At 39.3% G+C, this 24,164-nt stretch overlaps 1 protein-coding gene and 1 pseudogene across 3 annotated transcripts in view; both read left to right on the top strand.

The window, feature by feature from the left end:
• The window catches only part of TPD52L1 (TPD52 like 1), a 92,289-nt gene that overhangs the window by 55,224 nt on the left and 12,901 nt on the right, over positions 1–24,164 (top strand). For all 3 annotated transcript variants that reach the window (XM_020878885.2, XM_020878884.2, XM_020878888.2), the window contains exons 2-4: positions 3,946–4,061; positions 12,225–12,373; positions 21,101–21,202. In XM_020878885.2, the coding sequence (XP_020734544.2) occupies positions 3,946–4,061; positions 12,225–12,373; positions 21,101–21,202 (367 nt within the window). The remainder of the gene's footprint in view (positions 1–3,945; positions 4,062–12,224; positions 12,374–21,100; positions 21,203–24,164) is intronic.
• Positions 6,980–7,533, top strand: LOC139029728 (large ribosomal subunit protein P1 pseudogene; annotated as a pseudogene).

Below are 24,164 nucleotides of genomic sequence, written 5' to 3'. Positions count from 1 at the left end.
AACACCAGGTGTCAATCTGCCCCACCACCCAGCACCGGCCCAGTTTACAGAGATGTGGTTGTGTTCCAGGTTGGTATGGGAAAACCTGAAAGATATTTTTTTTTTCTAGACACCTCACCCCAAAATAAAAGGAGAGTGGGGGCAGTCTTCCTGTATCAGTCAGGGACCAGGAAAGAACTCGATGGATGGCACGCTCTAAAAAGGTGCCTGATTCAAGAGAGTTTAATGAAGGAACTATTAGAAAGATAGGAAGGATTGAGGGAAATCAACAGGGGATATTGAAGTTCCCCAGAATGAGAGCAACAGGAAATCAATACAGTCCCTAAGCTGGAGGAGAGGTCAGGGTTCTAGGAACTAGACGGGAGCTGAGCTGTAGAAGAAAACTGCCTGACAAGAGCTGTGGTCTTTGGTGGTGAAAAGCCGATTCAGTATTTTGGTATGTTGAGTTGACTCATTGGAAAAGACCCTGATGCTGGGAAAGACTGAGGGCAGCAGGAGAAGGGGACGACAGAGGATGAGATGGTTGGATGGCATCACCGACTCAATGGACATGAATTTGAGCACCCTCTGGGAGATGGTGAAGGACAGGGAGGCCTGGCGTGCTGCAGTCCATGGGGTCACACAGAGTCGGACACGACCGAGCAACTAAACAACAAATACTCCATTTAAAGTTATTATAAAAATATTGGCCGTGCTTTACAATATATCCTTGATTCTTATTTGTTTCATATAGTAGTTTGTCTCTCTTAATCCTATACCCCTATGTTTCCCCTTGCTGATCCTTCTTCCCACTGGTAACAGTTTGTTCTTTATATCTGTGAGGCTGTTTCTGTTCTATTTGTTTGTTTTATTTTTTTAGATTCCACATAGAAATGATAACAGACAGTTATTCGTCTTTCTCTGACTTATTTCACCAAGCATAATACCCTCTAGGTCCATCCACTTTGTTGCAATGTCTTCTTTGTCCTTTCATCTGTTGATGGACACTTAGACTCATCCATATCTTGGTTATTATAAATAATTATGCTTTGAATATTGGGGTACATATATCTTTTCAAATCAGTGCTTTTGTTTTCTTTGGGTAAACACACATAAGTGAAATTGATGAATCATACAGTAAGTTCTATTTTTGGTTTTTTGAAGAACCTCCATACTAGCTTTCCATATTGGCTGCACCAATTTACATTCCCACTAACAGTGCACAAAGATTCCCTTTTCTCCTCATCAGCATTTGTTATCTGTGGTCTTTTTGACAATAGCCATTTTGACAGGTGTGAGGTGATACCTTATTCATAATCTTATCCCTCCTTTCTTTCATGATTTTCCCTGTTTTGTGTATCTTAAGAAATCCTTTCTTAGTTCAGTTCAGTTCAGTCACTCAGTCGTGTCTGACTTTGCGACCCCATGAATCGCAGCATGCCAGGCCTCCCTGTCCATCACCAACTCCCGAAGTTTACTCAAACTCATGTCCATCAAAAATATGAAGTCCCCTATTGTCTTCTAAAATATCTATAATTAAATATTGGTGAATGGTGTGAGGGTGTCCCATTTCATTTTTTTAATATGGGTAACAAGTTGTTCCAGTAGAATTTATTGTATGACCTCCATTTATACAGAGATGTATAAATGCCAGCACTGTCGAAATTCATGTCCTAAATAAAGCTTCCCTATATGTGTGTGCCTGCGTCCTACACACCCAGAGAACAATGCACATGTGTTGACCAGATGCTGACGAACTCCATAGGGAACCTCTTTAATATTTTGCTAATAAGGCATTCTTCTCACATGACAAGTCAGAAGTCCCTTGACAATCTATGGCACAAGGGTGTCACCAAGAACCCAGGCACTTCCCACATGCCTTACCAAAAGTCTGTGTGGTCATGATGTTTCCTCACTGCCGCAGCTATTCTAGGCTCCATACATGTATATTTCCATTACCAAAGTGGAAAAGAGTTTTATTTAATACCTCTTATCTCAAGGTTTGTTTGTAGTGATGCTTCCTATGGAGGTGATGAAATTCCAGTTGAGCTATTTCAAATCCTAAAAGATGATGCTGTGAAAGTGCTGCACTCAATATGCCAGCAAATCTGAAAAACTCAGCAGTGGCCACAGGACTGGAAAAGATCAGTTTTCATTCCAATCCCAAAGAAAAGCAATGCCAAAGAATGTTCAAACAACTGCACAATTGCACTCATCTCACATGCTAGCAAAGTAAGGCTCAAAATTCTTTGAGCCAGGCTCCAACAGTACACGAAACCGTGAACATCCAGATGTTCAAATTTGGATTTAGAAAAGGCAGAGGAACCAGAGATCAAATTGCCAACGTCCATCGGATCATTGAAAAAGCAAGAGAGTTCCAGTAAAACATCTACTTCTCATTTATTGACTACTCCAAAGTCTTTGGCTGTGTGAATCACAATAAACTGTGCAAAATTCTTCATGAGATGGGAATACCAGACCACCTTACCTGCCTCTTGAGAAATCTGTATGCAGATCAAGAAGCAACAGTTAGAACAAGACATGGAACAACAGACTGGTTCCAAATTGGGAAAGGAGTACGTCAAGGCTATATATTGTCACTCTACTTATTTAACTTATATGCAGAGTACATCCCGTGAAATGCCAGGCTGGATAAAGCACAAGCTGGAATCAAGATTTCTAGGAGAAATATCAATAACCTCAGATATGCAGATGACACCACCCTTATGGCAGAAAGTGAAGAAGAACTAAAGAGCCTGTTAATGAAATTGAAAGAGGAGAGTGAAAAGTTGGCTTAAAACTCAACATTCAGAAAACTAAGATTATGGCATCCGGTCCCATCACTTCATGGCAAATAGATGGGGAAACAATGAAAACAGTGAGAGACTTTATTTCTTTGGGCTCCAAAATCATTGCAGAGAGTGACTATAGTCGTGAAATTAAAAGATGCTTGCTCCTTGGAAGAAAAGCTATGACCAACTTAGACAGCATATTAAAAAGCAGAGACACTACTTTGCCAACAAAGGTCCATCTAGTCAATGGTTTTCCCAGTAGTCATGTATGGATGTGAGAGTGGACTATAAAGAAAGCTGAGCACTGAAGAATTGATGTTTTTGAACTGTGGTGTTGGAGAAGACTCTTGAGAGTCCCTTGAACTGCAAGGAGATCCAACCAGTCTCTCCTAAAGGAGATCAGTCCTGGGTGTTCATTGGAAGGACTGATGTTGAAGCTGAAACTCCAGTACTTTGGCCACCTGATGGGAAGAACTGCCTCATTGGAAAAGACCCTGATGCTGGGAAAGATTGAAGGCAGAAGGAGGTGACGACAGAAGGTGAGATGGTTGGATGGCATCTCCGACTCCATAGACATGAGTTTGAGTAAGCTCCGGGAGTTGGTGATGGACAGGGGAGCCTGGCGTGCTGAAGTCCACGGGGTCGCAAAGAGTTGGACATGACTGAGGACTGAACTGAACTGAACTGATCTCAAGGTTTTTTTGGACCACCTCAGGATGTCGTGAATTCTCAGGGGAGGCTTTATTGGTCTGTCCATTCTATGCTGAGGGTCAAGGCAGGTGATCTGCCTTTCTCTCCTGTGGGGAGAAAGGGTATTTATTTCCAGTTCACCTTACTCTCAGAGTGTAGCCCTGTGGGTAGGTAGATTTATGTAGGGGTCTCTTCATAAAATCCTCTCCCTGAGTAGTCCTGGGCTTTGTCCTCAGTCCTCTGCATCCCATGGGACAGTGAAAACCGAGGCTGGGATTCATCTCGGTGGCAACTTTGGGGGATTCTTAGTATTCTTCACTTTCTTGGCAGCTCATTACACATTTAGAATGATTTTCTTCTGGAATTTTTAGTTGTTTTTCAGAGAGAGAGTCGATCAGAGTATCTAGTCCTTCAGACTGTGGAACTAGAATTTGGCTAAATCCATTCTTTAAATGACAGTATATTTTACCAATCTTGCCTAAAGGTTTGCTGGAGACCGAACCACTGCAAGGAAGAGATGAAGACACAATAGCCAGTGCTGACTCCCCTAGCATGCTCTCCGAGGAAGAAAAAGAAGAGTTAAAGGCAGAACTAGTTCAGGTATGTATGCTTAGTGATCTTCTTGTTGCTATGCATATCTCCGGATTCTCAGAATTCTTGTTAGTCTGATGTTGGGTCAGCCAAAAAGTTTGTTTGAGTTTTTCCTTAAGGTCTTATGAAATGGAGGTCCGTTTATAGGGACGAATATATTGGAACATTTATATGGCCCAATAAAAGGTCCATATTATAGTTATGTTGTCTTTCATTTAATAAAATTGAATAAGTGATGAATTGTAAGGTGATTCATTTTTCTATGGTATTTTTTAATGCTAATGATCCATTACCCATTGATGACCATAGGAAAACAAATGGTCATGATGCTCAAGCAACAATAAATAGTTGTAAAGATGCACCTCATATTTAGTATCACAATGCTTAAACCTGATGGAATTCCTTCAAGACCTCAGTTTAGGTGCCAGCTACCTTTAAGAGCAGTTATTGTTTTTGGTCAGCAGCTTAGCTCAACAACTACTTGGAAATGATTTATTTTTATAATGACAAGTCAGTCTTGGAAGCAACTGACTTTATTAAATTGATGTGCTCTTTTTCAGAAGAATAAAGCTCTGGGGGTGGAGAGGGAACTGTGATGTCTTTAGGCTTCGTTAGATCTTGTGTAGTTGCTCCGAGCATCTGGTCCTAATTTCGGGGAGGCTGCCTGGCTTGTCGCGAGGACAACTCTTAGTTCAAGCCATTTGTCTTAGCACCCACTAGCCCCTCAACACTTTGCTAGGGAGCGTTTACATTGTAGGAGGAAAGCGAAGAAGAAGGGGAGCTTCTTAAGTAGAAGCAGCAATAGGGCAAAAGGGAAGGGGCCAGTCTTCCTCCCCATTTTGAATCTTTGGCTCAGAGGACGGGAAGTCCCCAGTCCAGAGGGAAGCAGGGCTCCGCCTTCCTGCTTGGGCCTCTTCTATTGCTTTAAATTAAGCTTCACCTTACCATCACCCCACTTCATTCATCCCAGACTCTCCAAGCTCTAAGGTTCTGATGGTGAGTGTTCATGATAGCTCTTAATAATACTGAAGACATTTCAGGTGCTTTCACAAGACACACCCTAAAATAACTTCATGCTCAAATAAAAGAGCAGCTTGTTCTTCTAGTGCAGCAAAGATTATTTTAGTATGGACAGTGCCTCAGATCGAATGACCTACTTCTTTAGCTGGGTCTGTCTGTGGCCACTGATCCAGAACCACCTTGTTGACTTCAGATTGGCCACACCTGTCAGAGTTCATGGACCAGTCAGCCTTGACAGAGAACGTCCTAGCTCCACATTTTCTTAAGGCCTGGAATCCTGGATCATGACTTGTTTGTGTCAGTTTTGCCGTCCAAGAGTTATATTCTACAGACTGGTGTTAGCTAACTGACTCTAAGCTAAAATTTAACTCCTTCATGCTAACGTCCAAGTTTAAGTTCATACACAACGTCTGTAACAGACCAAGTTTTATACAATGACTTGATTTTTCATTCGGCAATTACTGATAGATAGATAGGTAGATAGATGGATAGATATATACATCTATGTTTTTGTGTGCCTGCTTTCTATATTTTCTAAACTTTCAACAATGATTGTGTATTACTTTGATAATCGAGAAACAGTAAGCCTTGGTTCTCAATGGTTGCCCCCATGAATATAAAAAACCAGTGTTTTCACATTTTTGTCTCATTTGACCACATTAACGATCTTCCATTGTGTCTCATCCTAAGACTTTTTGAGCCTGACTTCTGAAGGTAACATCAGACTCCCTGTTACTTGTTCATGTTATCAGGATTGATGTTTTCATCCCTTAGGATGCACTAGCCTCCATGCCTCCTGTCTCTCATTTCTGGATTCCTCGGGGATGAAGAAGCACTGCATCTTGCTCAAGGCGGCAGTGTGACTTCTGGGGACACTGGGCACAGCTCTTTGCCTCATATGCAGCAAAAAGCAAAGGAAGTTATCTGCTATTTTTCCTTTTCACATTCCCATTTCTTCTCCCTCCACCTCGGGCCACCAATGCTTTATGCTCACTCTTTTCTTAAACCCGCTTTCTCTGCCCTTATACAGTGCCTGCTCTTCACACACACATGCACAGATTAGGTTCTTTCAGACCACACGTGCATTCAGGTGACCTCGGATGCTAGGGTTTAATTGTATCAAGGACATCTCAGCGGTCCCACGGCTGGCCCTAGGAAGAACTGAGACGTCTTGTAAACAGCTCAGCTTATCTACCTCGTTCTCCACAGATATTCTTCCAGGACCCCTGCTCACAAGCAGCTCCTCTCTGTTTGAGGGAAGATCCCACTGGGTCTGTTAGCCACGTGGGTGGACCCCTCACAGATCAGCCTGTTACACTGCTTTCGAGTCAGGCAGTCAGTTGTGGCCATGATCCCAGGCAAGAGCTTTGTGTAGGAGGACGTCTTATGTCTGACTGCTTTGCTTCAAGGGGTTGCAGGGTATGCCGGGCACCCGGTCTCCTGTCCCGTACACTCCCCTCCCTCGGGTTCTCCTACTGTCTGCTAGCTGTGCTGGATCCACCCTGCTCTGCTTTTACCTTACGCTGTTTTGTAGTCCATATTCCCAGGAGGATGCCTTGAGACTTCAGGGTGAATCTGTAAGGGCATTCACTCACACAAACAGCACACTGTTCTGCTTACCAAGTGCTGGCTGCAGAAAGACCTGTCCTGGAGAGGAGAGACGTAAGCAAACACTGTCCAAGAGGCTACTACACCTTAGACGGAAGTCTGCATTTTAAAGGGGACTCTGTTCAGTCCTGAGTTTGTTATTGTGGTCATGCAATATACATGTTTTTAAAAGTTCCTTCAGCTTTCCTCTGCTGCTGCTAAGGTGCTTGGTCCTTCTGAGGAAGCTAAGGCCATTTTGGGGTGAGGCTCTCATTTCATCCAGCAACTAGCACTGTGCCTGGCAGCCCCCTCCTAACTAACTCGCCTGCACTCTGGCCTCCGTCTAGGAGCTTGCCTGCATCCACTCGGCCCTCATTCTGCACGACAATGAGGTGACGGTCCAGAGGATAAGATCAATGCCCTCATTAAAGCAGCTGGTGTACATGTGTTTGCTGATTCATGTCAATGTATGGCAAAACCCACTACAATATTGTAAAGTCATTAGCCTCCAATTAAAATAAATAAATTAATTAAAAGAAAAAAAAAGCAGCTGGTGTAAATGTTGAGCCTTTCTGGCCAGGCTTGTTTGCAAAGGCTTTGGCTAGTGTCAACATAGGGAGCCTCCTCTGGGGCTGGCGGACCTGCCCCAGCCACCACTGCCTCCCCAGCTGAGAAGAAAGTAGAAGCAAAGGCACTAGAATCTGAAGAGTCTGATGATGATGTGGGCTCTGGTCTTTTTTCACTCTACCTCTTTAGTAACACATTCAATAAAAAGCCTAGCTCTAAAGAAAGAAAAAAGTTCCTTCAGTGCAACACCAACATCACTTCTGACCTGATGCAGTGGTTTGTGTATACACGGAAGGTGCGCAATTAAGATTTCTAATGAACTTGACTCATAGCACCAACAAATATGTGTATTTGTAAATTCCAGAAGTAGAATATGGCTTTTTTTTTAAAAACAAATCTTGTCCATATATAAAGAAATGCTATTTGTTTTAAGTATTTGTTCTCATTAATCCTCTTACCAGCTGCTCCTAACATCTTTTCTGAGGTCTTTACACATCTATTCTGTGGGATTTTTTTCCCCAACTCTCTTTTTAAATAAACTTGCTCATTAGTTCTGTGCTACTAACATCCCACTCCCACTTTCATTTCGCTAAGCTGCATTTGATGCTCAGTATTCTATAATGTGGCTTGGTTTTTGAAAAGGATGAAGTGTTGGCATTATAACTGTGAATTTATGATTATATAATAATCAAGTACTGCCAATGTCTCCTAGATAAAATGACTCAAGAAAAATAGGCATTAATAGGAGTAGGAAAATTACTGGACAGCATTACTAAGTAGACAAGCCTCTTTTGGCTGTTCCATCTTGGCATGTGGTTTCCCAAGGAAAGCACATAGTGCCCTCAAGCCACTTGTCTCAGGCTGACAAGTAAGTGTCCTGGGCTCTTCCTTCCTCTCCCAGTTTTTTTCCTTCAAGACTTTATTTCTTTCTGGACTGAACTGGTGAACAGCTAAAGCCTTCATAACCAATTGTGTCTTATTGTAGCACCCCTCTGTGTTAATTGGGGTTCTCCAGAGAAGTAGAACCAATAGGATGTATATAGAAAGAGATTTATTCTAAGGAAACAGCTAATGTGATTCTGGGGGCTGGCAGCTCCCAAGATCTACAGTCAGCAAGCTGGACATCCAGGGGAGTCAATGGTGTGGTTCAGTCTAAAGGTCTGGGAAGAGCCAATGTTTTAGTTTGAAGCTGAAGGCAAGAAAAAACAAAAAAGCCAAACAACAAAAAGACAAAACAACGTCCCAGATCAAAAACAGTCAGGCAGATAGAATTCCCTTTTACTCAAGGGAGGGTCAGCCGTTTTATTTAAGTCATCAACTGACTGGGTGAGGCCCACCAACTTTGGGAGAGCAATCTGCTTTATTCAGTATCAGTTTAAATGTTAACTGCATGCATAGTCACCCTCAAAGACACAGCCAGAATAATATTTGACCAAATGTCTTGGTAACCCATGGCCTGTCATACTGTCCCAGGTATTATCTGCATTTTAATTTTAATTCTTCCTTACTCTCAGCCAGGGCAGGAGAAGAAGCATGACTCATAGCAGAATGAACAAGAAACCAAAGGCTCTTACTCCTAAACATCATACTGATAATTAATAGTTTAAAAAGCGATTTCTTTCTCTGTATTTGTGACATATTTCATGTAATATAGCAGAATATATAGAAAAGTAAATCTTCAGTCTTCTAACATAAACTTTATTTTGAAGCTAGCTCATTAGTTCATTTGTATTTCTGCATTTTTTACTGTAATAAATTGATTTAAAAATTAACTATTTTAAATTGAATCATTCAATGGCATTTAGTGCTCTTATAATGTTGTATAACACCACTTCTGTCCAGTTCCAGAACATTTTCATCATCTCAGAAAGGACTCCCTTACCTGCTAAGCAGTTGCTTCCCATTTACCCTTCTTTTCTGTGGCCATGAGCCAGCATTCTGTCTCTGGATTCAGCTATTCTGGGTATTTCATATAAGTGGAATCATATGATATGTGACCCTCTGTGTCTGATTCGTTTCATTTAGCCAAATGTTTTTGAGGTTCATATGTGTTGTAGCTTATATCAGTACTTCATCTATTTTTGTGACTAAATAATATTCCACTTTATGTATATACTACAATTTATTTATCCATTCATCCTTTGATAAATATTTGGGTTGTTTTCATCTTTTGGCTATTGGGAATAGTTCTGTTATGAACATGTATATACATGTATTTGTTTGAGTACCTGTTCTCAATTCTTTGGGGAATAAAGTAGAAATAGGAATGCTGGGTCATATGGTAATTCCGCCTTTAACTTTTTGAGAAACTGCTGGGCTATTTTCCATAGTGGCTGATCCATTCTTATTCCCACCAGCAGTGTACAAGGGTTTCAATTTCTCCACATCCTCTCCAACACTTAAATTCCTATTCATTCATATTTAAGTAACCAAGTTTAAATAATCTAATCTTGTACATAAATATTTATCCTACAAGGAGATCTCCTTGGGGGGTCAAGAAACCAAAGAACCAGACTATTAGTTTCTAATGAAGACATGATTAATTTAAAACTAATGGGGAAAGGATATCTTAAATACTTTAATTAATGATTTACCTGCACTCCAGCTCATTCCAAAATGAATTTGATATGGCTTACAGGGATACTTATAATACTTACAATGTAGAATTTCTATACTACCTGTATCAGAGTATCTGGGGGTGCTTGTTAAATAATATATATAGACAGGCCTCACCAAATTTGAGACATCAGAATCTCAGGGCCTTAAAAGGGGCCTCCTTCTGGAATCTGCATTTTAAATATGCTCTCTGAGTGACGTTTATATAAACTGAAATTGAGAACCACTGATGTAACTAGGTCAAAAATTCTCATTAGTCCAATAAGGGATTGAATCTCACCAGGATCATCATTTAAAGTATTTGTGATTAAAGGACTTTGTGCTGTATCAGGACTCTGCTCTGCAGAAAGAGATGAGATTGACCATTCTCAGTCTTGCATGGTAGTGCAATTTAAGAATTATCTTTTTATTTTACCTTTTGGGATTTTCTTAATAGCTATTTTGGCATATATTATATTTAGATCACTGATATATAAATGAAAGCATTAAGAAGTGTGTCTTACATTTTTTTGAAATAGTGAGACTTTCATTATGGTACCTGACATTAGTCTGCATAGAGTAACTGAGTTCATGTTTCCATCATTAGAAGTCTTTTCTCTACAAATACCTTTTAACATATGCTTCAATTTTTAAATGATTAGATGTGGGATTTAATATTTCCTTAGGATGATGTTTGATTAATTGGTCACTTCAATATTTCTATCACTTTTTTGGGATCATGGATTTCATTAGAAATCTTATGAATCCTCTACCCATTCTTCCAAACTCCCCAAAACTAATGAATATCCTACTGTCCCCCATAATTTTGAATAAATTTCTGAGGTACTTAGATAAAACGATGAGAATACCAAGATGTTTAAACCTCTCCTTCTCTACCTCTTTAATTTTTCTCTGCAAGTTAAAAAATTTCTCATTACTCTTGTTACACATTGGAAAAAGCAGTAATACCTAATATATCTACAAAACCAGATTCCCAGTCATTTCAGTCACTTAAACATATTATTTATTCAAAAGAAAGAAGAAAAAAGTCTTCCTATACGGAATAAAAAGCTGACCTGAAGTCCAAGTATTTTCTATGGTAAGAGAGCTAGAGATACAACCTTGAGAAATCTTAGGCAACAGACTAAATGCCGATGAGCACATTGACTAAGATGAAAATATGGAATATACTATGAGAGCAAAAGGATACAAGGATCTGATTTTAAAATGATAGTGTGTTCTCATTTAATGCAGAGACTAAAACCACAGTCCCCCATGGTTGCCCCTGAATATACTCCTTTTGGAGTAATGAGTATATATCCACATACTGAAGATTCTTGCTTGTCAAGAAGAGACAGTGTGGAGACTTCTCTAGTGGTCCAGACTCTGTGCTTCCAACACAAAGGGTATGAGTTTGATCTGTGGTTGGAGAACTAAGATCCCATAGAGCACTTGGCAGGGCCAAAAAAAAAAAGAAAAAGAAAAAACATAGGATGCTACTAATTATAACATGTTAGGGAAGGTGGAATTCATTTTAGAAAGACTTCAAAAAGATTTCCATGAACATACAAAAACGTTTCACAACTGTAAAAAAAATGGATAATGTTAGATTACTAGGACATTTTGCTGATATTAAAAGCTCCAAGATATTGTTCTTTTCTACTAGAATATTTCAGGTAGTTTATTCAGTATTTCTGCCTGTTTTGTTTGAGTGATTTTTTGTGAATACAAGGGTTTACAACACTATTTTTGCAAAAGTAGATGTCATTGTTGAGATGTTTTTCTAGCAGCTATGTCTCTGGTGACCCAGGGAACACATTTGCAAGATGATTGACAGGGTTAGTGATGCTGTTTGTGGTCAGGAGTAGAGTGACACTTGGAATGTAAATGAGACTTAGATGCTCCATTTTTTTAAAAAACGTAAGTATTAAAGTGCCAGCTTAGCAAAACCACAATGTATGCTTAGGTGTGGATGGCAAAAAAAATAACACTGACCAATGGCACTTGAAAAGAAGTTATTAGGTATAGACTACAAAATCAATTTCCTGGTCAAAAATTATATCTATGTATAATCTTAGAAAAACATTTGGATGATTGAAAACCAAAAACTCTAAGCAGTGTCTATTTCCTAGTAGATTACACATGGTTTTTATTGCCTTTGTATTTTGCTGTATGAGTGAATTTTTTACAAGGAGTAGTGTTTACATTTAGAATCAATCAAACTAAAAAATATACTTTCATTGAAAATATTAGACTTCTCTACAGGATGTGTTTGCTAAGGCCTTGCATGGGGCTGTGTGAACAAGAGGGTGCCCAGGGTGCTTTGGATCACTGAGAGCTTCTGCCCTTGTATGTCTCACCTGATCTGACATTTCCCCCCATCATTTTCCTCCCTGCTTGTAGCTGGAAGACGAAATTACAACCTTACGACAAGTTTTATCAGCAAAAGAAAGGCATCTTGTGGAGATAAAACAAAAACTCGGCATGAACCTGATGAATGAATTAAAACAGAACTTTAGCAGAAGCTGGCATGACGTGCAGACAACTACTGCGTAAGTATATTTTTTTTCTTAAAAAGAAATCACTCAGCCTGCTGTCTTGCCTCTTCTATATTTTTTTTTTTTTCCTTCAAGGCTTATTTTGTACTGGTGTCCAGGGAAAATATTTTCTCTAGAAGTAAAATATATAGAAATATGGATGGTCTTTAATATGTTGCATGATACAGGCTCTACAAAGTAGCTTCATGAAATAAAACTTTGTTCACCAAAGCTCTGTTTTCACTCAGACTACTTTTATGGAGTTTTACAGTTTTAAATTCTTTTTCTTCAATATATATATGTATTTTAACATTTGTTAAATATATACTTTAGGCTTATATTTTTCCATAAAATTCTAAATCCTTTGAATATTTGGCACTCACTACATATTTTGAATTTCTATCAAAAATGATTGACAGTTTTAAAAACTTGTTGACCATTAATGTAAAGAGAAAAAACTGTATATTTCATATTTTGGGGATGTGCTTTTTATCCCTGTTACTCTATAGAATGTGTATGTATATATTGGCCTCCGCCTCCAGTTCCTGGCACACAGCTCCCAAAATTCATATGATTTCTTAAGTGATAAGAGCACTAGGAGCATCTTTTGTTCTCATGTTTGCACTTTGACCCTGGTTCCTGACAAGGAGTTCCTAAATCCCTTGGGATTTCCAGGGTGACAGCCGCATCCTTGGTTCTGATGAGGTGACTCTTGTTGGACTCCTGGAGGCAAGCCGGTCACCGGAAAAACCAAGCCATGATTAGAAGCTGTCGGTCCCATGCCCCCATTCTCTATGGAGGGAAAAGGACCTGGAAATGGTCTATCATGCCTATGATGAAACTCCATAAAAATCTCAAAAATACGGCATTTGGAGAGCTTTGGGGTTGCTGAACCCGTGGAAGTGCCAGGCAGGTGGTGCCCCAGGAGAGGGCATGAAAAGCATGTGTTCCCATGGGAACATGGGGATGGGTTCCCATCCCCACATGCCTCTTTCATCGGGCTGTTCATCTGTATCTTTTATCGTATAATTTTTATAATAAATCGGTATAACCTAGCAAGTAATCTGTTTTCTTAAGTTCTGTGAGCCACTCTAGCAAATTAATTGAACTTGGGGAGGAGGTTGTGGGAACCTCTGATTTAGAGCCCCTTGGAATTCCCTGCTGGCTCAGACCACCTACCTGCCGTGTGAAAGAACCCAGATTCAATTCCTGGGTGGGGAAGATCCCCTGGAGAAGGGCACGGCAACCCAGCCCAGTATTCTTGCCTGGAAGAATTCCATGAACAGAGGAGCCTGGCGGGCTATAGTCCGTGGGGTCACAAAGAGTCGGACATGACTGAGTGACCAACACTTTGGTCAGGAGCACTGGTGATAATCTGGACTTGTGATTCGCATCTGAAGTGGGGTGAGTGGGGAGCAGTCTTGTGGGACCTGTGGGACCTTAACCTTAACCTGTGGGACCTGATGTGATCTCCAGGTAGCGTCAGAATTAAATTGTAGGAGACTCAACTGGTGTTGCAGAACCACTTGATGTGAGAAACCCCTCCACACAAACACATCTGGTGTCAGAAATGTCATGAGTGTGCTGGTAAGTGTGAGAGGACAGGAGAAACACTGGAGAAGCACATTTTTCTTTCTCAGACCAGCAGAAATGTTTTCAGCTTTGCTGTTATCTTCTTGTCTGATATTAGGCAAGGTACAGAATAACTTTGAGTATTCTACAGTCCTGCTTTTATGGGGTTACTTTTTAAAATTACACAAAATAATTAACTATTGTACTTTTCTAATGATTTAAAATATTTTGCTTGCCAGGTGGTCTTGTGCCAAAGGGAAGAAGGTGCCCACGTCATAATGTGATTTTTCTTCCTTTTGTGTGTTGCAGAGTGGGGCCTAATGGAGAAACCATAGAGGTTTCCTATCTTTGACCCCAGATTCCACCATCAAGAAATTTTTGACCTTGTGTTATGCATTTTCTTCCCTAGTATTACCTTTTGGAATTTAAAGATATTACATTCCTAGTATCTGAGTGGGAAACAGTTTTTCTCTTTGCTGATACTTTTCTCCCAAGCATAGAGGGGCTTCCATGAAATGAGATCATATTAGTACCTATCATAGGTAGTGAGGATTCAGTGAGTGCAGACAGCATCTGACACTTTGTATGCATGTTTGCTGTTCTAGGAAGCAGGTCTGGTGGGGAGATCTGAGAATTCTGTTTTGGCTTCACAGACTTAGAGAAGGAACCATGGTTGACAGGGAAGGGGGGAAGAATGGGGAGCAGGGATAGCTAGGGAGTTTGGGATGGATAGGTCCACTGCTATATTTTAAATGGATAACCAACAAGGATCTGCTGTATAGCACGTGGAATTCTGCTCAATGTTATGTGGCAGCCTGGATGGGAGGGAGTTTGGGGGAGAATGGATACATGTATACAGCTAAGTCCCTTTATTGTTCACCTGAAGCTATCACAACATTGTTAATCGGCCATACCCCAATACAAGGGCTTCCCTGGTGGCTCAGTTGGTAAAGAATCTGCCGGAAATGCAGGAAACCGCCTGCAATGCAGGAGACCTGGGTTCAGTCCCTGGGTCAGGAAGATCCCCTGGAGAAGGGAATGGCAACCCAGTCCAGTATTCTTGCCTGGAAAATCCCATGGACAGAGGTGCCTGCTGGGCAATAGCCCATAGCGTCGTAGAGTCGGACACGCCTTGGAAACCAAGACAAAATAAAATGTTGAAAAAAATTCTGTTTGAGCTGTGTTTAGTCTGAGATGCCCAACAGACCAACAAGTTGCCCCAAGGGGGCAACTCAGAGGAAAAGTCAGGGCTAGAGATGGACATGAGAGTTATCTACATATTGATGCAGTGAAAGCTACAGGACTAGAATAGATTTCCTCAGAGATTAGTTAGTAAATACAGATGATTATGGTCTCACTAACCTTTAGGAATGATGTGAACTTTCCTTTGTAAAGAAGAATAAATCTCTTTTTAAGAGGGAGGCCTGAGTCTATCAGCAACATAATTTCAGATCATTCTCTCCCACCCTTTTTTCTTGACTGCTGAGGGAAGGGAAAAGTCCTATGTTGGGACAAGGGGTAGGGTGTGATCATAGAATCTATTTTTCCCCTGAATATTTTTAATGGTGAAATAAATTATTGTTTATTAAATAATTTGCATCCATTAAAATGCTACTTTTCAAAAAAAATTAGTTATATGGAAAAATGCTAGCTAACATAATATTCAATGAAAACCCATCTCACTTATAAAATATATGTATGTAGAAAAAAGACTGAAAGGAAACCAGTATGTTAACTGGGATTAACTGTGGCTGATGGATATGTGTGTAAGATTCATTATTTTTTCCATTCACCCATCTTTCCTTTTTTTCTCTCCCCTGAATATTTAAATTCCTGCTATTAATGTACATCATACTGATTTTAGAACAATATCTATGCATCATGTGGTGAAAATTTTGATGTGAAGGAGTGATGAACTGGGGTAGGGTGAGCTTGGATAGAATTAGATTTCAAAGCATTAAAAAGAATTTTAGCTGTCAAGGCACTACAGGTATTCCAGAGGCAATATTTTGCATACTGATTAAACAGTCATGACCTATTTAGTTTGATTTATAATGAAAAGAAAACCTCTGATATGTTAATGAAAGATTTTGCATATTTTAGTTTGTGGTAGGATTCAAATTGGAATGAAACCAGATGAATAGGAATAACTACACAGCAGATTAAAATTATCTCCTTTATAGAAAGATAACCATACAGTATTAGGTCAAGAGGTCATCTGTGTCCCAGGGCTTGTTGTTACTGTTGTTTTTAGGGTGCCTTGATTTCAGAGACTCTAAGAACACACACAAAACGTCCACCTACCCTCTTCTTTTCTCTTCTCTGAAGCTTTATAATGTTTTTAGGCTTTAAGGAGGCAAAGAGGAGGTGGGTGGCCTTGGGGTGAAGAGGTGGGGAGACCATTGGAGGTGAAATTGAATCTTTTCTGGAGATAGAAGGAAAAGTAATTTGAAAACCTGATGTCATGGTGGGCTATTCAAACTGAAATGCTTCATTTTAGTGAATGTTTGGCCTTTGCTAACCCGTAAAATTGCCCCAACAATAAACCCCTCTGAGTTGGATCATAGACCAAATGGTAGTCTACAAAGGGGAGAAGGTCATGGAATGGAATTTCAACTATTTCATCTTTTGGGAATTTTAATAAATTGACCCTATATACAAAGGAGTAAAACTCTAACATTCAGCTTTTTAAAAAATGCACAGTGCTTGAAAATTGAAGCTTGGTATATGATTTATTTACTCTTTGATTTTTGTGCTTCTAAGGCTTCCAGCCCATTTTGGTCAGTAAAGATTATTATATCTTTTTATGAGGAATTGTGGCACCATCAGGTTCAGAAGTGCCAGTGAAGATTAAAGACATAATTTTAAAAGACCACATAGCCCATCTCTCTCATGGTTGTTCATTCTTTGTACTGGCCTCATCATACAAGGTAGAACATAGGTTCTACTTTTCTAGATTCAAATGGTAAATCTGCAATTTGGTGTTGTGTTTAGGGAACCTTTGGAAGAGAAGAAGCCTAAATAGTTTTGTGTCTTTGGTGAAGTGCTGCGTATGCAATTGTTAAAGTACTGGTCTCTTTTAAATCCCATAATAGAAAATAGATTTGGGCTATAAAACATCTTCTTGTAAAAAGACTGTTGAATTAAAAATTTTTTCTTCTACCTGCATGTAGAAAAATGCTTTAAGTCAGAACACTTTAGAGGGTGACATGCTTTCTCCTTTTGATTGTTAACACTGATTTTCAAATCACTAGGACATGAAGTGAGGAAGAGTCCTTTGTCGGTATGCTGACCAAACAGCTCACCTGTTCTACGGTTAAAGGTTACCCATTCCTTAAAATGTAAAGATACACACACACACACACACACACACACACACACACACACACACACACACACAGATACAATGGAATATTACTCAACCATGAGAAAAGGAAATCCTGTTGTTTGCAATAATATGGATGGACCTTAAGGGCACTATGCTAAGTGAAGTCAGAGAAGGATAGAACCTGCATGGTGTCACTTATATGTGGAACCTAAAAAAAGTCAAGACTCTTGGAAACAGAGAAGGCAAGAGTGGTTTCTGGAGGTGGTGGGTATGGGTGAAATAGGGAGAGGTTGCTAAGTGTACAAACTTTCAGTTATAAGTTGAATAAGGTTTGAGGATCTAATGTGTAATGACTATGGTTGAAAACACTATTGTATAAATGAAATTTGCTAAGAGAATAGAACTTAATGTTCTCATCAATATATACATGTGCGTGCATGCTTAGTTGCTTAGTCTTGTCCTACTCTTTGTGACCCCATGGACTGTAGCCCACCAGGCTCCTCTGTCCATGGAATTTTCTAGGCAAGAATACTAGTGTGGGTTGCCATTTCCTTCTCCAGAGGATCTTCCCGACCCAGGGGTGGAACCTGCATCTCTTGCGTCTCCTGCATTGCAGGCAGAGTCTTGACCTTTTGAACCACCAAGGAAGCCCATATCCCCCCAAAGCGGGTGTTTGCTGGAGTTGCTTTAGAGCACGCAAGGACAAATTTCCCTCACTCATTTTAAGGTCACCACGGCTCTTCTCTAGAAGGGGAAAGTTCACACTGCAAAGTCCTGACTGTGCACCTTGTATCTGAAGTCAGGGAATCCAATTGAACTCTTACTTCCTCCCTTTGGCCTCTTGGGGCTCTTGCTCTGGTTGATTGTAGGCACTGGGGATACAGTGCTGATGAACAAGATGTGGTCCCCACCCTCAGGAAGTTCAGATAAGTCACAGAGAGGGATTAAAAAACCCTAATTACAGCACAAAGGAACAATGTTTGGAAAGACCTGTTCAGAGTGGGTTATGGGAACCCTGAGGAGAGGCACACAACACAGACCTCTTAGAGCAAATACTCTCAAGTTTTCTGCCTCCCAGGGCACAACTGACAGCAACCTGAAGATATCTTAACATTTTGACTTTTATTTAAGGAAAATGTTTTAGTCTCCTGTTTTGTCAATTATGGAACTCAGCAATGGTGTAATTCACATTTAGCTTAAAATAAGAGATGCTAGTCATCTAAAATGCTAAATACTGCTTCCTTTTAAATTAGAAGGTTGTCAGGTCAATCAGAAGGTTAGCATTAAGTTGTTTTTCATTATTTGAATATTACTGAACATATTTTTATGTGGTAGAGTTGAAAAACAGGTTTAAGTGTTAGTGGTATAAACTGCTGGAGAAGGCAGTGGCAACCCACTCCAGTACTCTTGCCTGGAGAAGCCCATGGACAGAGGAGCCTGGCAGGCTGCGGTCCTTAGGATCACCAGAGTTGGACGCGACTGAGCACAGCACGAACTATGTACAGAATTCCGTGGCACCGTGAAGGGCATAAAATGCAACAGTGCTGACTTCCCTGGGGGTTATCAGTGGCCTGACAGAAGGACCCCTTCTCAAGATGCAGGCTCCTAGCATCTGGATGGGGATGTATATTACTTATTCAGCTTTAAGATCGAGCCCAGTTAGGATGCACCATAAGGTGCAGGGTCTGTGCAGTGCGTAACTCCAGAGGGGCCCTTCTCTTAGGGTGTAATGTATAATGTGTGTCTTTCCCTATTCCCTAGGAAATGTCTGTTTAGTAATGAATGTTTGGTTTGATTTTATCATCTAGATAATACATGATTTTTACACTTCCTAAAAACACAGGCATTGTGTAAATATGGTGCTGATAATATTATAGGCTTGTTTCTTGCTGCTAACAAAAAAGAATAATAGAATACCATATTACTAAGGTGATTTCAGTCTCAAGGAAAACCAACAAGGGTGTTTTAAAGCATTTGCTTAGAGTCTGATAGTATATTTAGGGCTGGATGACTTGTGGGAGGTGGAAGGAGTGGAGGGATAAGGGAAGTTCCCACATAATGGATTTCATAGGACATAGTCTTCTTGGAGGTGCCATATGCATGAAAGTGTTCTAGGCTAAGCAGGAAGCTTTGGGGAACTTACTTGGGAACAGCATACATTGGAATATGATGGTATGCACATTATAATAATTGTTTTTCAGTTGCGATCCCATGGATTGCAGCACACCAAGGTTCCCTGTCCTTCGCTATCTCCCGGACTTTGCTCAGACTCATGTCCATTGAATCAGAGATGCCATCCAACCATCTCATTTATAATAATTTTTAAAAAATCAGTCCAAATTTTTTGGTTCAGTTGAGATATAGTTATATTAAATATAATACACATGCATGCGTGCTGAGTTGCTTCAGTTATGTCCAACTCTTTTGTGACCCTAAGAACTGTAGCCCACCAGTCTTCTCTGTCCATGTCATTCTCCAGGCAAGAATACTGGAGAGGGTTGCCACACACTCCTTCAGGGGAACTTCCTGACCCAGGGATCGAACCCACGTCTCTTATGTCTCCTGCATTGGCAGGCAGGCTCTTTACCACTGGCATCACCTGGGAAATCCAATATAATACATACAGCTCTGGCATCACCTGGGAAATCCAATATAATACATACAGCTCTGTGTAAGTCTAAGCAGTGCAGCATAGTGACTTGACTTACATATTCCCTCAGGTTAGGAGCTTTTGTTTTCTGCTTTATTAATTAACGCTTAGAAATTTCCCAGGCCAGTGGACACACCACTACCTTTCCTGCCACCATGCTCAAAACTTGAAGCCAATCTTTTTGTCTTGTTCCATTTGTCACTAGTCACCTATTGTCAAGTCTGTCCATTCTCTCTCTATAATCCATCACACCGCTCTGTTCTTACTGCCTTAACTCCCAGTTCAGAGCCACATAGGAGCTTCTTCTTCAATCACTGATTCCTTCATCTAGTGTTTATTCAGTTTCACATTTTTCCTGCAACCAGATCCTAGGGACACAAAGATGAATGGATTCCTTGCCCTCGGGGAGTCAGCCTTGTGGGGACATAGGCTTAGGAACAGATCATTGCAGTACTGTATTCCTAAAACTGTTTTGAAAAATGTCACTGTGTTAGTTTAAGATTGTGCACCCTTCTTATTCCAACCTCTCTCCATATTACAAAATAAGTACTAGTTCTATTTTGCCTTTTTATGGTTCCTTTTACCCACATAAATAGTAAAAGCTTACATTTCTCTTTGAAATATGCATCTCTAATCTCTGTTAGCTTTGATGGCTAGAGCTTTTATTGTCTTTTCATAGAGTTAACACATCTCTTTAAGAATAATTTTCTACTATTGGAGCAGTTCCATTATTTGTGATTAAAGATCTGCACATTCAGATCTCGGCTTACAAATGTGTATTTTTACTGAATTCAGATTGCATGGTCTGACTTTCCTGCTGATGAGCACCCACCAATCCATCCTCCCCAACAAACAGAAGCAATTGCTTCTGTGGATCATCTTCCTAAATATGTTTTGGAAAGGGAGTTAAAAGTTCCTTGGTGGCTCAGATGGTTAAGAATCTGCCTGCAATGTGGGAGATCTGGGTTTGATCCCTGGGTTGGGAAGATCCCCTGGAGGAAGGCATGGCAACCCACTCCAGTATTCTTGCTGGAGAATCCCCATGGACAGAGGAGCCTGGCGGGCTGCAGTCCATGGGTCCCAAAGAGTCGGCCACGACTGAGTGACTAAGTACACAGGCGAGGAGGACTATGAATGTATTATGGGCGGTCTTGATATATAAGCTGTTCTTATTTTTCTGTTTTATTTCTAGCTACAAGAAAACACATGAAACCCTGAGTCATGCAGGGCAGAAGGCAACTGCAGCTTTCAGCAACGTTGGGACGGCCATCAGCAAGAAGTTTGGAGACATGAGGTACTGTGGGAAAGAACCATGCGGAGGAGGCTAGGCCTTTGGCTTTCAGAGACAAGGAGGGGCATTATCCATGACTAGTCTTCCTAAGGCATTCTTTTCTTTAATTGGATTAAAATTTTATGTGGCTGATAGTATTGGTGACTGAGATACATTTTTATATTGGGACATTTTCTACCTAAAGGTCAGCTTAGTGGACCTGATCCCAGAGATGCCCTTTCTACTATTTAGTAAAAATAGAAGACAGAGGGTACCTTTAATCACCAGTAATAAGGAGAGATTCCAAAAGAATGCAGCACACACTGAATTTGAATCACTGTAACGTGAACTAAGTTAAAATATGCTTTCAGTGAATATTCTCTGATAAACTATTCTTGGTTACATTTTTGTACACATACAGCTGGTATATATATTTTTTCTATGCTAAATATATAGATATTTATTCTTTTATTCTAAAAAGGTACCATGGATGTATGCACCTGGTAATATTCTTTCTTTACTTTGGCGATATATTATGAATATGTTAATAAATGTTTATTACATCTTCATTTTCGATGGATGTATTATCTTCCAGTGCATAGCTGTACCAAAATTTTTAAAACAGTTCTTTTGCACATTTTGGTTATTTTCAGTATTTGTTATATAAAATTAGGGTGCATGTCAAGATTTTGAACTGAGAACAATGTAGTATTGACCATTTTTATTTTTTATATTATATTCTAGAAAGTTATCTTACATACAGTTGCTGCTCTCATATTTTTTTTGCTTATTTAAATACCTATCATAGTTTATTTTGAATTTGGCTGATATGCTTAGGAGACTTTTCTTTATAAATCAATGTCATTTTTGTCTCTAAAAATCAAGTTCAATTTTTAAAAACTTCTCAAGTACATTTTATATTTCTTCTTTTTAAAAACTATGTACATATTATTTTACTGGATTCTTAAATTATTGCTTTCTGTATTACCCTGCAGCTTTGATGCCTAGAGGCAAATATTTATATCTTTGTGTTTAAGTTATTTTTTGACTTCAAAAATTACTGGATTGTGCCCAACATTCATGCATCATCTTAAGAACTTGGCATTCATGAGGCTAGAATTAAGTAAATACATATGCATGAATCTGAGTACATTGCTTTATCTTTATTTTTGCTAATAAAGCAATAACAAAAAGCAATTAAAATTCTTCAGAGGCAGTGTGTGATGAACTGGTAAGCATTTTGGATTATTAATTAACCCTAGCTTTATTAGAATAAAATTTGCAGTCATTTCAATGGCAGGAAAGCATTTATCTAAACTAATTAAATAATTCCTTAAAACAGGAAAGACCTTATCACCAGTTATATCCAAGAAAATATATTTTGTCATGTTTATAGAATTTGTTTTCCACATACTTAGTTGAAACAATGATCACAGTGGCATAATACTGCCAACAGGAACAGTGTTTCTCCAACTGTAGGAGACTTTACAGACACCTCTGAAGCTTGCTAAATGCATATTCCTAGATTCCACCTCTTTCTTGAGATTGAACCTCAGTAGGTCTTGAATGGCATCTAGGAATCTGTTTAAAATAAGCTCCCAGGTGATCTGATTTCAACTGGTCAGGTGTTGAGGAAGCCAAGTGTAACTTAGCTTACCTGTACCTGGGTATTCTCAGTTATAAGTGTAGATAAGAGTAACAACGTCATCAAGTTATTATGCCAGTAGCAGAAGACAGCATGCCATGTGTTAAACATTCAGTAAATGCTAGTTTTTAACTTTACTAAGAAACTATCTCAGTTACAAGGTGGCCCTCCAGGGCAGAAATTAGGAAGAGTCCCTGAACAGGAGTGTGCTGTTTCATGAGTTATAAAGAATGAAGACTGTGTTTCACACATACAGCATGTTGACACACTCATGTTCCTGCATAAACTGGGCATAATATCAAGGTGTGTTGACTGCCTCTCCTGCCGTTTCAATGTGGCTTTGTTTTAGCATAACGGATAATCTGTTTCCCAGGAGTTCCAAACTTTTCATTAATTACTGCTCTGTGTAGAGGACACAACACTTCCATTATAAACTGTCTAAAAATATTGGGAAATGTAGTCTTTATTACTAGAGATTCAACTATGATCCTGTAATATTTTGTAGACCTATATTTTCCGATCTATATTTTTCTCAAGCTAAATATCTTACATCTATATATAAATGAGGATAAGTCCCTGTGAAAACAAGTTTTACAAAGGATTATTACTTTTGATTATACTAGAACAAATAATATATGTAAAAGTCATATTTGAAAACTACTTAAGTTTAATACAATAACGATTTTTAAATGAGAACAATTAGTGGGTTTTCAATTTGGGGTTCAAATTAATTTGCCAATTTATAAAATGATAATGGGACATTTAAAAATTTTATCTCAGGCATTTTACTTTGAACCCCTTTGCAGTTTGAAAGTATTAATATATTATTTTTTATTTTGTTGGTTACATCATAATATCTTTTTGTGAATTCTGGGAACGTATTTCTGAATTTGTTCAAAAAAATTGCCAGAAAAATTTAGATACCTCAGGAGAAACACAGGACATCTCAAATTTTCTTTAAAATCCCTGTAAGTTAATACAGATTTCCAAAACTTAGAATTTGGACCTTTTAATAACTGAGTGAAAAGCAGTATGTTAAGATTTAATTTAGATGTTTTATAAAAATAAATAATATTTCCTGAGCTGAGGTCCTCCTTTTATCCTGATGACCCCTAAGTGAAGGCCCCTCTGCCCAGTCACGGAATTCTGCCTCCTTCTCCATCTGCTGGATAACATGGCTAATAGCTACCTAACCAGATAGTTTTCTCTGAGGTTAACACGAAGTCACATTCATGAAAGGACTCTGTGAAGAAATGCAAGCTATTTGCATTTTTAAAATAATAATCATTTTTATAATAATAAAATCATTTTATTTAGAAAATCATTTTTGTAATAATAATG

Source organism: Odocoileus virginianus, chromosome 19 (assembly GCF_023699985.2).
Source record: "Odocoileus virginianus isolate 20LAN1187 ecotype Illinois chromosome 19, Ovbor_1.2, whole genome shotgun sequence".
NCBI classification, from domain to species: domain Eukaryota; kingdom Metazoa; phylum Chordata; class Mammalia; order Artiodactyla; family Cervidae; genus Odocoileus; species Odocoileus virginianus.
Note: the sequence above shows the minus strand (reverse complement) of the source record. Positions and strands in the feature narration are given on the sequence as shown.